Genomic DNA, 14,967 nt, shown 5'->3' on the forward strand with positions numbered 1-14,967 from the left:
CTTGCATTTCTCTGATGATCAGTGATGTTGAGCACCATTTCATATTCCTGTTTGCCATTTGGATGTCTTCTTTTGAGAAATGTCTGTTCAGATCTTTTGTCCTCTTTTTTTTTTTTTTTTTTTTTCTAGATGAAGTCTTGCTCTGTAGCCCAGGTGGGAGTGCAGTGGCATGATCTTGGTTCATCGCAACCTCTGCCTCCTGGGTTCCAGTGATTCTCCTGCCTCAGCCTCCCGAGTAGCTGGGATTACAGGTGCGCGCCACCACACCTGGCTATTTTTTTGTATTTTTAGTAGAGACGAGGTTTCACCATGTTGGCCAGGCTGGTCTTGAACTCCTGACCTCAGGTAATCTGCCCGCTTGGCCTCCCAAAGTGCTAAGATTACAGGCGTGAGCCATCGAGCCCGGCCTTTTAATCCGTTTTTAATTGGATTATTAGATTTTTTTTCCTATAGAGTTGTTTGAGCTCCTTATATGTTCTGGCTATTAATCGCTTGTCTGATGGGGAGTTTGCAAATATTTTCTCCCATTCCATGGGTTGTCTCTTCACTTTGTTAATTATCTTCTTTTCTGTGTGGAAGCTTTTTACTTGATATGATCCCATTTGTCCATTTTTGCTTTGATTACTTGAGCTGTGTGGAGTGTTAATCAAGAAATCTTCACTTACTCCAGTGTGCTGGAGTGTTTCCCCAATGTTTTCTCTTAGTAGTTTCATAGTTTGAGGTCTTAAGTTTAAGTCTTTAATCCATTTTCATTTGATTTTTTTTATATGGTGAGAGATAGGGGTCTAGGTTCATTCTTCTGCATATGAGTATCCAGTTTTCCAGCATCATTTTTTTGAAGAGACTGTTCTTCAATGTGTGTTCTTGGCACTTTTGTCAAAAATGAGTTCACTGTAGCTATATGGATTTAGCTCTGAGTTCTCTATTCTGTCCCACTATGTGTCTGTTTTTATGCCACTACCATGCTGTTTTTGTTTCTATAGCTCTGTGGTATAATTTAAAGTCAGGTAATGTGATTCTTCTGGTTTTGTTCTTTTTGCTCAGGATAACTTTGGCTACGCTGGGTCTTTTGTGGTTCCATATAAATTTCAGCATTGTTTTTTTCTATTTCAGTGAAGAATGTTATTGGTATTTTGATAGGGATTGCATTGAGTCTGTAGATTGCTTTAGGTAGTGTGATCATTTTAACAATATTAATTTTTCTAATGTATGAACATTGAATTTCTTTCCATTTTTTGGTGCCCTCTTCAATTTCTTTCATCAGTGGTTTATAGTTTTCATTGTAGAAATCCTTCTCTTCTTTGGTTAAGTTAATTTTGAGGTACTTTATTTTATTTGTGGCTATTGGAAATGGAATTCCTGTCCTGATTTCTTTTTCAGGTTGTTTTTTGTTGGCATATAGAAATGCTACTGATTTTTGTATGTTGATTTTGTATCCTGCAACTTTACTGAATTTGTTGATCAGTTCTAATAGTTTTCTGGTGGAGTCTAGGTTTTTCCAAATATAAGATCATGTTATCTGCAAAAAAGGATACTTTGACTTCCTCCTTTCCAACTTGGATGCCCATTATTTGTTTCTCTTGTCCGACTGCTCTGTTTTTATACTCATTATTAGTGCCATGTTGAATAACAGTGGTGAAAAGTAGGCATCCTTGTCATGTTCCAGATCTTGGAGGAAAGGCTTTCAGTTTTTCCCAGAGACAACAAGGAATGCAGCAAGAGCAAACTTTCATCTTGATCCCTTGCCAAGTAATTAGAAAAATCAGTATTCTAACTCTTTTTTTTTTTTAAAGAGATAATTTAGGGCCGGGCACGGTGGCTCATGCCTATAATCCCAGCACTTTGGGAGGCCGAGGCAGGCGGATCACGAGGTCAGGAGATCGAGACCGTCCTGGCTAACACGGTGAAACCCCGTCTCTACTAAAAATACAAAAAAAGGAAAATTAGCCGGGCGCGGTGGCGGGTGCCTGTAGTCCCAGCTACTCAGGAGGCTGAGGCGGGAGAATGGTGTGAAACCAGGAGGTGGAGCTTGCAGTGAACCGAGATCGTGCCACTGCACTCCAGTCTAGGCAACAGAGCGAGACTCCGTCTCAAAAAAAAAAAAAAAAAGAGATAATTTAGTATGGTCAAAGAAAAGAAAGGAAACGTGTGTGACTCAGACTAAATGGAGAGAGAAAAAGTAAGCTTTCATTTTCCTTTCAGGCGCAGAAGGGTGTATAGAAATGATTGAAATGTGTGTTTTTCAAGGGCTTTGAGGGTGTGCTAGTGAATGTCTAGTTATTTGAAGGCATTATTGTGGCATCGAATCATCATTTCTTTTTGATAACGAAATGGGAGGGTTGTCCTTGGAAATTCCATTTAATATTAAAGAAATTTTCTCCTAAGACAGGACTTGAAGGTGCACTGTCAAAAACCTTCCAGCCCCTTGGGGCTATATTCTGAGCTCTTCCTCTACTGTTAGCTCAGTATTATTTCAGTAATTGGCTACTTTAAACAAATTATGGTTGCTTCTCTTTTATAGCATATTATAAAATGTTACTGATATATAGACAAAAAAATTGGAAATGGCCACCTATTAATAACTGGATTCTTTTTAGGTTTGTATTTATTATGGGATCTTCCATTTTTCTGTCAATGACTTCTATACTGCAACGGGGATGTTCAAAATTCAGATTGCTGGGGAAGATTGCATGGAGGAGTTTCCTGTTAATCTGCATAGGAATTATCATTGTGAATCCCAATTATTGCCTTGGTCCATGTAAGTACTTTTTCCCTCTGTTATATATATTCAGGTTGAAATATGGAAACTATGTGTTGTAATTTGAGAGAAATGCAATTCCTCCATCTCAGGTGCCTGCAAATAGGGTAATCATTAGGAAAGTATATACAATGGTTGTCTAACTGTGAGCATTATTATTATTATTTTTAAATTTTAGACCTGGGAGGAGCCTCTGAGACTACTCAAACCCTTCTCTTGTACGAAGGAAAAGTCTGAGGCCAAGAGCGATTGAAGGTTTTCTCTGGATTATCTGAGTGTAGTGAGAGGCACAGCAGGGACCAGACCAGGCCACCTTGGTCTCCAACTTTGCCCCCCGCTAATGTGATTTCATCAGCTTTCAATAGTGTGCAGCAGTTCACGAATCCAGCTTCACCGGCACTTGTATGGCAGATGGGTTTCTGGAAGGAGTAATATCTTTGTCATTAGTTTAGTGGTGCGCAGGGACAGCAGAGCTGAGGGAAGGCTTGTGAGCCCTCTGCTTTGAATGAGTATCAGAGTTGGGAGGACACAAGTCACTGTCCTCAATGGCCTTGCAACTGTCATTAGCAGAAGAGGGCACAAACGTCTAGAAAATGGCCAAATGGAGCCCTCAGGCAATACGTACTTTGATAGGCACTAGCAAGAGGTGGAGGTCACTTCCAGATGGTGTTTCATATGAATGTGGACTTGGTGGATCTCCAAAAAGGGAGCCACTGCTTCCAGTAGGATTCATTTTAGGGTTTGTTGTCAGATCTGTTCTTCCGGTCATACGGTTGGGTAGCAGGTAGGGCAGTGGGGGTCAGTCAGTGGTGTTCTTGTGGTGATACAGCTGGGTAGTGGGTAGGGCATGGAGAGTGGCTTGTGTTGGGCCTGCAAGGTCCTAGCGGACGTGCGGGTTGATTGCAAATTCCTAATAGGAAAGAGCCAGGGTCAGGCGCAGGCCTGGCTTTATCCCCACACCTGAGTAAGACGCTTTGGTTCTTATCCCAGTCTCTCACCTGGCCAGCTTCCTGTTTTGAGTTTGAGCCATGTCCCTGACTGACTCTCCCTCTATTAAGAGGGATTGGCCTGTTTTTGGAAGCTGGGCTGAGCCCATGTCTCTTGACCGTATATATTTCCATGTCCAAGAGCTTAAAAAAGACTTACTTAGATGCAATATAGGTATGTCTTCCCTTTTAGGAAACAAATAATGTTGTCCTGGGATGAGAGGAGAAGTCCTGGCTAACACTTGACCTAACTTGTGTCTTTCGCAGTGTCTTGGGACAAGGTGCGCATTCCTGGTGTGCTGCAGCGCTTAGGAGTGACATACTTTGTGGTTGCTGTGTTGGAGCTCCTCTTTGCTAAACCTGTGCCTGAACATTGTGCCTCGGTGAGAAACCATGTTTTAATTAAGAAAAACTTTTTTTAAATTAAAAAAAATGTATTGTGTAGTGATACGGTCTCGCTATGTTGTCCAGACTGGTCTCTCACTCCTGGCTTCAAGTGATCCTCCTGCCTTGGCCACCCAAAGCGCGGGGATTACAGGTGTGAGCCACCGTGCCTGGCCAGAAACTGTGTTCTTGTTGTTGTTATTCTTGTTGTTGTTGATACAGGGTCTTGCTGTGTTGCCCAGGCTGGGGTGCAGTGGTGTGATCTTGGCTCACTGAAGCCTCAACATCCCAGGCTCAAGCGATCCTCCCTCCTCAGTCTCCTAATTAACTGGGACTACAGGAGCGCACCACCATGCCTGGCTAATTTTATTTATTTTTTTGTAGAGACAAGGTCTCACTATGTTGCCCAGGCTGGTTTCAAACTCCTGGACTCAGGTGATCTTCCTGCCTCGGCCTCACAAATTGCTGGGATTACAGGTGTGAGCCACCATGCCCAGCCAAAACAGTGTTTTTTAAAAAAAGGGAGAACAAAGGGGGATATGGTTTTTAGAACTTCTGAAATTTCTGCATGCAATACTGTACATCTGCTAATCAAATACATTCTGATTTTCACTTCCGTTAGTTATTTTTAATCTTTATGTCAATTTTTTTATTGTAAAATACACGACATGAGATCTATCCTCTTAACAAATTTGTCAGCAGACAGTAATCACATGCATTCTTTTTTCCTCTTATTTTTAGTTGATATGTAATAATTGTATATATTTATGAGGCTCAGAGTAATATTTTGATACCTGTGTATCATGCAGTGTGTAATGATCAAATCAGGGTAATTAGCATATTCATCACCTCAAACAGTTATTATCATTTCTTTGTGTCAGGAACATGCACAATCCTCTCTGCTAGTTTCAAATGCATTCTGTTGTATTTACTTCTTGGAGACAGGGTCTCACTCTGTTACCCAGGCTGGAGTGCAGGGGCACGATCTCAACTCACTGTTGCCTTAACCTCCCAGGCTCAACCAATTCTCCTGCCTCAGCCTCCTGAGTAGCTGGGACTATAGGCATGCACTACCATGCCCAGTTAGTGATTGTATTTATTGTAGAGACGAGGTTTCACCATGTTGCCCAGGCTGGTCTTGAATTCCTGGGCTCAAGTGATTTACCCGCCTCAGCCTCCCAAAATGCTAGGACTACAGGTGTGAGTCACCATGCCTGGCCTCTTTTTTTTTTTTTTTTTTTTTTTTTTGAGAGGGAGTCTTGCTCTGTCCCCCAGGCTGGAGTGCAGTGGCGCGATCTGGGCTCACTGCAAACTCTGCCTCCTGGGTTCACGCCGTTCTCCTGTCTCAGCCTCCTGAGTAGCTGGGACTACAGGCGCCCGCCACCACTCCCAGCTAATTTTTTTTTTAAATTATACTTTAAGTTCTAGGGTATATGTGCACAAGGTGCAGGTTTGTTACATATGTATACATGTGCCATGTTGGTATGCTGCACCCATTAACTCGTCATTTACATTAGGTATATCTCCTAATGCTATACCTCCCCCTTCCCCCTGCCCCACAACAGGCCCTGGTGTGTGATGTTCCCCACCCTGTGACCAAGTGTTCTCATTGTTCAGTTCCCACCTATGAGTGAGAATATGCAGTGTTTGGTTTTCTGTCCTTGTGATAGTTTACTGAGAATGATGGTTTCCAGCTTCATGCATGTTCCTACAAAGGACATGAACTCATCCTTTTTTATGGCTGCATAGTATTCCATGGTGTATATGTGCCACATTTTCGTAATCCAGTCTATCATTGATGGGCATTTGGGTTGGTTCCAAGTCTTTGCTATTGTGAATAGTGCCGCAATAAACATATGTGTGCATGTGTCTTTATAGCAGCATGATTTATAATCCTTTGGGTATATACCCAGTAATGGGATGGCTGGGTCAAATGGTATTTCTAGTTCTAGATCCCTGAGGAATCGCCATACTGACTTCCATAATGGTTGAACTAGTTTACAGTCCCACCAACAGTGTAAAAGTGTTCCTATTTCTCCACATCCTCTCCAGCACCTGTTGTTTCCTGACTTTTTAATGATTGCCATTCTAACTGGTGTGAGATGGTATCTCATTGTGGTTTTGATTTGCATTTCTCTGATGGCCAGTGATAATGAGCATTTTTTCATGTGTCTGTTGGCTGCATAAATGTCTTGAGAAGTATCTGTTCATATCCTTTGCCCACTTTTTGATGGGGTTGTTTGATTTCTTCTTGCAAATTTGTTTAAGTTCTTTGTAGATTCTGGATATTAGCCCTTCGTCAGATGGGTAGGTTGTAAAAATTTTCTCCCATTCTGTAGGTTGCCTGTTCACTCTGATGGTAGTTTCCTTTGCTGTGCAGAAGCTCTTTAGTTTAATTCGATCCCATTTGTCTATTTTGGCTTTTGTTGCCATTGATTTTGGTGTTTTAGACATGAAGTCCTTGCCCATGCCTATGTCCTGAATGGTATTGCCTAGGTTTTCTTCTAGGGTTTTTATGGTTTTAGGTCTAACATTTAAGTCTTTAATCCATTTTGAATTAAGGTGTAAGGAAGGGATCCAGTTTCAGCTTTCTACATATGGCTAGCTAGTTTTCCCAGCACCATTTATTAAATAAGGAATCCTTTCCCCATTTCTTGTTTTTCTCAGGTTTGTCAAAGATCAGATGGTTGTAGATGTGTGGTATTATTTCTGAGGGCTCTGTTCTGTTCCATTGGTCTATATCTCTGTTTTAGTACCAGTACCATGCTGTTTTGGTTACTGTAGCCTTGTAGTATAGTTTGAAGCCAGGTGGCGTGATACCTCCAGCTTTGTTCTTTTGGCTTAGGATTGTCTTGGCAATGCAGGTTTTTGGTTCCATATGAACTTTAAAGTAGTTTTTTCCAATTCTGTGAAGAAAGTCATTCTAGCTTGATGGGGATGGCATTGAGTCTATAAATTACCTTGGGCAGTATGGCCATTTTCACAATATTGATTCTTCCTATCCATAAGCATGGAATGTTCTTCCATTTGTTTGTGTCCTCTTTTATTTTGTTGAGCAGTGGTTTGTAGTTCTCCTTGAGGAGGTCCTTCACATCCCTTGTAAGTTGGATTCCTAGGTATTTTATTCTCTTTGAAGCAATTGTGAATGGGAGTTCACTCATGATTTGGCTCTCTGTTTGTCTGTTATTGGTGTATAGGAATGCTTGTGATTTTTGCACATTGATTTTGTATCCTGAGACTTTGCTGAAGTTGCTTATCAGCTTAAGGAAATTTTGGGCTGAGATGATGGGGTTTTCTAAATATACAATCATGTCTTCTGCAAACAGGGACAATTTGACTTCCTCCTTTCCTGATTGAATACCCTTTATTTCTTTCTCCTGCCTGATTGCCCTGGCCAGAACTTCCAACACTATGTTGAATAGGAGTGGTGAGAGAGGGCATCCCTGTCTTGTGCCAGTTTTCAAAGGGAATGCTTCCAGTTTTTGCCCATTCAGTATGATATTGGCTGTGGGTTTGTCATAAGTAGCTCTTATTATTTTGAGATAGGTCCCATCAATACCTAATTTATTGAGAGTTTTTAGCGTGAAGGGCTGTTGAATTTTGTCAAAGGCCTTTTCTGCATCTATTGAGATAATCATGTGGTTTTTGTTTTTTGTTCTGTTTATGTGCTGGATTATGTTTATTGATTTGCATATGTTGAATCAGCCTTACATCCCCGGAATGAAACCGACTTGATCATGGTGGATAAGCGTTTTGATGTGCTGCTGGATTCGGTTTCCCAGTATTTTATTGAGGATTTTTGCATCGATGTTCATCAGGGATATTGGTCTAAAATTCTCTTTTTTTGTTGTGTCTCTGCCAGGCTTTGGTATCAGGATGATGCTGGCCTCATAAAATGAGTTAGGATGGATTTCCTCTTTTTCTATTGGTTGGAATAGTTTCAGAAGGAATGGTACCAGCTCCTCTTTGTACCTCTGGTAGAATTCGGTTGTGAATCCATCTGGTCCTGGAGTTTTTTTGTTGGTAGGCTATTAATTATTGCCTCAATTTCAGAGCCTGTTATGGTTCTATTCAGGGATTCAGCTTCTTCCTGGTTTAGTCTTGGGAGGGTATATGTGTGGAGGAATTTATCAATTTCTTCTAGATCTTCTAGTTTTTTTGAGTAGAAGTGTTTATAGTATTCTCTGATTGTAGTTTGTATTTCTGTGGAATCGGTGGTGATATCACCCTTATCATTTTTTATTGCATCTATTTGATTCTTCTCCCTTTTCTTCTTTATTAGTCTTGCTAGCGGTGTATCAGTTTTGTTGATCTTTTAAAAAAACCAGCTCCTGGATTCATTGATTTTTTGGAGGGTTTTTTGTATTTCTATCTCCTTCAGTTCTGCTCTGATCTTAGTTACTTCTTGCCTTCTGCTAGCTTTTGAATGTGTTTGCTGTTGCTTCTCTAGTTCTTTTAATTGTGATGTTAGGGTGTCCATTTTAGATCTTTTCCTGCTTTCTCTTGTGGGCATTTAGTGCTGTAAATTTCCCTCTACATACTGCTTTAAATGTGTCCCAGAGATTCTGGTATGTTGTGTCTTTGTTCTTATTGATTTCAAAGAACATCTTTATTTCTGCCTTCATTTTGTTATGTACCCAGTAGTCATTCAGGAGCAGGTTGTTCAGTTTCCATGTAGTTGAGCAGTTTTGAGAGAGTTTCTTAATCCTGAGTTCTAATTTGATTGCACTGTGGTCTGAGAGACAGTTTGTTATAATTTCTGTTCTTTTACATTTACTGAGGAGTACTTTACTTCCAGCTATGTGGTCAATTTTGGAATAAGTGCAATGTGGTGCTGAGAAGAATGTATATTCTGTTGATTTGAGGTGGAGAGTTCTGTAGATGTCTATTAGGTCTGCTTGGTGCAGAGCTGAGTTCAATTCCTGGATATCCTTTTTAACTTTCTGTCTGATTGATCTGTCTAATGTTGACAGTGGGGCGTTAAAGTCTCCCATTATTATCGTTTGGGAGTCTAAGTCTCTTTGTAGGTCTCTAAGGACTTGCTTTATGAATCTGGGTGCTCCTGTATTGGGTGCATATATATTTAGGATAGTTAGGTCTTCTTGTTGAATTGATCCCTTTACCATTACATAATGACCTTCTCTGTCTCTTTTGATCTTTTTTGGTTTAAAGTCTGTTTTATCAGACACTAGGATTGCAACCCCTGCCTTTTTTTGTTTTCAATTTACCTAGTAGATCTTCCTCCATCCCTTTATTTTGAGTCTACGTGTGTCTTTGCACGTGAGATGGGTCTCCTGAATACAGCACACTGATGGGTCTTGACTCTTTATCCAATTTGCCAGTCTGTGTCTTTTAATTGGAGCATTTAGTCCATTTACATTTAAGGTTAATATCGTTATGTGTGAATTTGATCCTGTCATTATGACGTTAGCTGGTTATTTTGCACTTTAGTTGATGCAGTTTCTTCCTAGCATTGATGTTCTTTACAATTTGGCATGTTTTTGCAGTGTCTGGTACCGGTTGTTCCTTTCCACGTTTAGTGCTTCCTTGAGGAGCTCTTGTAAGGCAGGCCTGGTGGTGACAGAATCTCTCAGCATTTGTTTGTCCGTAAAGGATTTTATTTCTCCTTCACTTATGAAGCTTAGTTTGACTGGATATGAAATTCTGGGTTGAAAATTCTTTTCTTTAAGAATGTTGAATATTGGCCCCCACTGTCTTGTGGCTTGTAGAGTTTCTGCTGAGAGATCCGCTGTTAGTCTGATGGACTTCCCTTTATGGGTAACCTGACCTTTCTCTCTGGCTGCCCTTAACATTTTTTCCTTCATTTCAACTTTGGTGAATCTGACAATTATGTGTCTTGGAGTTGCTCTTCTTGAGAAGTATCTTTGTGGCGTTCTCTGTATTTCCTGAATTTGAATGTTGGCCTGCCTTGCTGGGTTGCAGAAGTTCTCTTAGATAATATCCTGAAGAGTTTTTTCCAACTTGGTTCTGTTCTCCCCGTCACTTTCAGGTACACCAATCAGACACAGATTTGATCTTTTCACATAGTCCCGTATTTCTTGGAGGCTTTGTTCATTTCTTTTTACTCTTTTTTCTCCAAACTTCTTTTCTCGCTTCATTTCTTTCATTTGATCTTCAATCACTGATACCCTTTCTTCCACTTGATCGAATTGGCTACTGAAGCTTGTGCATGCGTCATGTAGTTCTTGTGCCACAGCTTTCAGCTCCATCAGGTCATTTAAGGTCTTCTCTACGCTGTTTATTCTAGTTACCCATTTGTCTAATCTTTTCTCAAGGTTTTTAGCTTCTTTGCGATGGGTTCGAACATCCTCCTTTAGCTCGGAGAAGTTTGTTATTACCATTCGTCTGAAGCCTTCTTCTCTCAACTCATCAAAGTCATTCTCCAACCAGGTTTGTTCCATTGCTGGCAAGGTGCTGCGTTCCTTTGGAGGAGAGGAGGCGCTCTTGATTTTTAGAATTTTCAGCTTTTCTGCTCTGTTTTCTCCCCATCTTTGTGGTTTTATCTACCTTTGGTCTTTGATGATGGTGACATACAGATGGGGTTTTGGTGTGGATGTCCTTTTTGTTTGTTAGTTTTCCTTTTAACAATCAGGACCGTCAGCTGCAGGTCTGTTGGAGTTTGCTGGAGGTCCACTCCAGACCCTGTTTGCCTGGGTATCACCAGTGGAGGCTGCAGAATGGCAAATGTTGCTGCCTGATCCTTCCCCTGGAAGCTTCATCTCAGAGGGACACCCAGCTGTATGGGGTGTCAGTTGGCCTTTACTGGGAGGTGTCTCCTAGTTAGGCTACTCGGGGGTCAGGGATCCACTTGAGGAGGCAGTCTGTTCGTTCTCAGATCTCAAACTCTGTGCTGGGAGAACCACTACCCTCTTCAAAGCTGTCAGACAGGGAGGTTTAAGTCTGCAGAAGTTTCTGCTGCCTTTTGTTCAGCTATGCCCTGCCCCCAAAGGTGGAGTCTACAGAGGCACGCAGGCCTTCTTGAGCTGCGGTGGGCTCCACTCAGTTCAAACTCCTCACCTGCTTTGTTTACCTACTCAAGCCTCAGCAATGGCGGATGCCCCTCCCCTAGCCTCGCTGCCACCTTGCAGTTCGATCTCAGACTGCTGTGCTAGCAATGAGTAAGGCTCTGTGGGCGTGGGACCCGCCAAGCCAGGTGCGAGATATAATCTCCTGGTGTGCCGTTTGCTAAGACCATTGGAAAAGTGCAGTATTAGTGTAGGAGTGTCCCGATTTTCCAGGTACCGTCTGTCATGGCTTCCCTTGGCTAGGAAAGGGAAATCTCCGACCCCTTGCGCTTCCTGGGGTGAGGCGATGCCCCACCCTGCTCTGTGGGCTGTACCCACTGTCTGACAAGCCCCGGTGAGATGAACCCACTACCTCAGTTGGAAATGCAGAAATCATCTGTCTTCTGCGTCGCTCACACTGGGAGCTGTAGACTGGAGCTGTTCCTATTCGGCCATCTTGGAACCTCCTCCACGCCCAGCTAATTTTTTTGTATTTTTTAGTAGAGATGGAGTTTCACTGTGTTAGCCAGGATGGTCTTGATCTCCTGACCTCGTGATCTGCCTGCCTTGGCCTCCCAAAGTGCTGGGAGTACAGGCGTGAGCCACCGCGCCTGGCCGCCTGGCCCATTCTTGATGGTATTAAATAATACCACCAGCGTCCAGTTTGCTGGTTCCGTCTCTTGGGGCATTATTGCGATTTTTTTCAGTTTCCTTGTAGCATAACATATATATGTGTAAAATTCATGTAACGTTTTGGTATCTATTCAAATGCTGTAAAGTTCAATTTTGAGGATAATCCCCAGGTAGGGCATGGGAGAGTGATGGTATTGTGCTTGGCTGTTTGGCATTGCTTCTTTATCAGAAGCATGTCGGAGTCCCATCTCATTTGTGATTACTTCCTCTCTTCTATAAATTGCTAGGTGGAGTTCATTCAGGTGACACTTACTTCTTTCCCCCACCCACCATTAGTGACAAAAATTCCGACAGAAATGTTTAAAATCTTCCATTTGGGGTCCTATTCAACATTCAGTTAATAAAGCCATGTTGTCTTCTAGCTTCTTTCAAGATACGTAACTAGCAAGTTCATCACTGAGTCCCACATTCTCTGGGTGCTTCCTACAATGTTAGTTATCTAGTTTGGGTGGCGTTTTAGTCATTGTTACTCTTTCCCCCTCTGCCCTTGTTATTAATGTGTCCTCTGGCTGTGAATTTCCTTAAAGTGAAGGAGAGGCGAGACGTGCGTGAGTGGGCACAGAGCTTGGTCAGCCATGGATATCAAAGCTGCCATTTTCAGCCCTTCTGTGGGACCTGAGGGTCCACAGAGGTGCATCCTGGGCCATCACCATAGGGTCAGGGGTTCAGTGGGACACTAAGAACAGGTGGGCTGCACCCTTCAACCACACAGATCCAAAAGTTTGAATTTCGTTAGTTTACTTAAATATTTTATTTTTAAATTTTAAATCACAGGTATATTGATGTATAATTTATGTACCATAAAACTCCCATGTTGAAAGTGTACAATTTGATGATATTTGCTCTATTCAGAGTTGTGCAGCTGTCACTAGTCTGTAATTCTGGAAGGTTTTCCTTACCCCATGAAGAACCCTGCACTCACCACCAGTCACTCCCCACATCACAACTCCCCCAGCCCCAGGCAACCCCAACCTACTTGCTGTCTCTACACATGTACCTGCTCTAGACAGTCCCTATACATGAAGTCATATAACATGTGGCCTTTTGTGTCTGGCTACTTCCACTTAGCATATTTTTTGAGGTTCATCCATGTTGCATATGTCAGCACTTCCTTCCAAAATTGCTGAATTAGATTCCGCTTTAGGGATACACCACATTTTGCTCACTCATTTATTAGTCGGTGAACATTTGACTTGTGTCCCCTTTTTTGCTGTTGTGAACAATGCTCCTGTGTGTATATGTACAAGTTTTTGTGTGAGCATATGTTTTCAGTTCTCTTGGGTATAGGAATAGAATTGCCTGCTGATTTCTTTTGAATGGGTGTTTTGCTGTGAGATTTCATGGAGAGGGAACATCTGGAGAATCTAACGTAGTCAGTAAGTTTTTGTATTACTGCCAAAAAGGCCAAGAAATGAGTCACTGGGAATTTCCTAAAGACATGTGCTTAGTTCCCTTCTATTTGCATTTAGTTCACGCGTGTTTTATTTTTCTGCCCCCACTCAGGAGAGGAGCTGCCTTTCTCTTCGAGACATCACGTCCAGTTGGCCCCAGTGGCTGCTCATCCTGGTGCTGGAAGGCCTGTGGCTGGGCTTGACATTCCTCCTGCCAGTCCCTGGGTGCCCTACGTAAGCGAACCTCTGGGGGTCATCCCTTGTGCATGTCTTGTTCTGCCCAGTCAGAGGTTCTGGGCTTTCACAAGTCTTGAGTCAGAGGAATTCTCTTTCCCTCTTCTTTCTCCTTTGAGGCCTGCTTTGCATGGGGAGAGGAGATTGGCACATGTCCAGAGTGATATCCCTGTGGGTGGTGTGAGGGTCAGCTTGAATAGAAATCGGGCCTCCCACCTTCATAGTGTGGGAGCAGTTTGTCAGTGAGCGTGCATGAGCCAGAAGGACGTTTTAGCTGGCTCATGTTTCGGGCTCTCTGAATTGGACCGCATACATAGCCAATATAAACTATGTGGTTTTTTTTTTTTTTTTGGAGATGGAATCTTGCTCTGTCGTCCAGGCTGGAGTGCAGTGGCATGAACTCGGCTCATTGCAACCTCCACCTCCCAGGTTCAAGCAATTCTCCTGCATTAGCCTCCCGAGTAGCTGGGATTACAGGTGCACACCACCATGCCTGGCTAATTTTTGTATTTTAATAGAGATGGGGTTTCACCATGTTGGCCAGGCTGGTCTCAAATTCCTGACCTCAGGTGATCTGCCCGCCTTGGCCTCCCAAAGTGCTGGGATGACAGGCGTGAGCCACTGTGCCCGGCCTGAGGTTTTTTTATTCTTGTGCCTCTGTTCGCCCTTCTGAGGTCTTGTCATTTACATATGCTTCTCACCTTCCTAGTGGTTATCTTGGTCCTGGGGGCATTGGAGATTTTGGCAAGTATCCAAATTGCACTGGAGGAGCTGCGGGCTACATCGACCGCCTACTGCTGGGAGACGATCACCTTTACCAGCACCCATCTTCTGCTGTGAGTGAGACTCGAGTTCGCTTATAACTGGAACTCAGGCTTTCAGAAGTGAAGGAAAGTAGAAGGAGCCAGCAAACTTTAAACCATGCCTATTAAAGAAAACACACTGAGAACTGATGCTTATTTGAAAAGTCAGCTAACTTAATGACTTTAGGGATCACTGTGTGGCAGTGTGTAAAGATTATTTTGGATTTTAAAGTGAGAATGTGGAGCTGGACACAGTGGCTCACACCTGCATTCCCAGCTACTCGGGAGGCCGAGGTGAGAGGATTGCTTGAGCCCAGGAATCTGAGACCAGCCTGTGCAATAGTGAGACCCCGTCTCTGTAAGGAAAAAAAAAAAAAGTGAAAATGCATCGTGTAAATGATCATAGCACAGTGCTTTTCTGTACGTCTCAGGTCAGATTTCCTGGCAGCAGACCCTGAGACAGAGGGTCACATGCAGGAGGTTGATCAGGCAGTCCTTGCGGGGGAATGAAGGAGGCAGGACCGTGCAGAGGGAGAAGCTGACCTGCACTGTAGCCCCAACAAAGGCCCCAGCCAATCTCGGGGGCACCGGGGTGGAGCTGCAGAATTGTTCTGAATTGAGGCAAAGGATTGGGCCCTTCCTACCCCTGGATGGTGCAGAAGGCCCCCCGCAAAAGGCTGATCCCTGGAGAGG

At 42.9% G+C, this 14,967-nt stretch overlaps 1 protein-coding gene across 4 annotated transcripts in view; it reads left to right on the top strand.

Annotated features, from left to right (window-relative positions):
• Window positions 1-14,967, top strand: part of HGSNAT (heparan-alpha-glucosaminide N-acetyltransferase) — a 60,119-nt gene that overhangs the window by 35,383 nt on the left and 9,769 nt on the right. For all 4 annotated transcript variants that reach the window (XM_002819055.5, XM_054561532.2, XM_009243775.4 and 1 more), the window contains 4 exons: window positions 2,598-2,758; window positions 4,012-4,127; window positions 13,350-13,471; window positions 14,181-14,307. In XM_002819055.5, the coding sequence (XP_002819101.3) occupies window positions 2,598-2,758; window positions 4,012-4,127; window positions 13,350-13,471; window positions 14,181-14,307 (526 nt within the window). The remainder of the gene's footprint in view (window positions 1-2,597; window positions 2,759-4,011; window positions 4,128-13,349; window positions 13,472-14,180; window positions 14,308-14,967) is intronic.

This window comes from Pongo abelii, chromosome 7, assembly GCF_028885655.2.
Source record: "Pongo abelii isolate AG06213 chromosome 7, NHGRI_mPonAbe1-v2.0_pri, whole genome shotgun sequence".
Lineage (NCBI taxonomy): Eukaryota > Metazoa > Chordata > Mammalia > Primates > Hominidae > Pongo > Pongo abelii.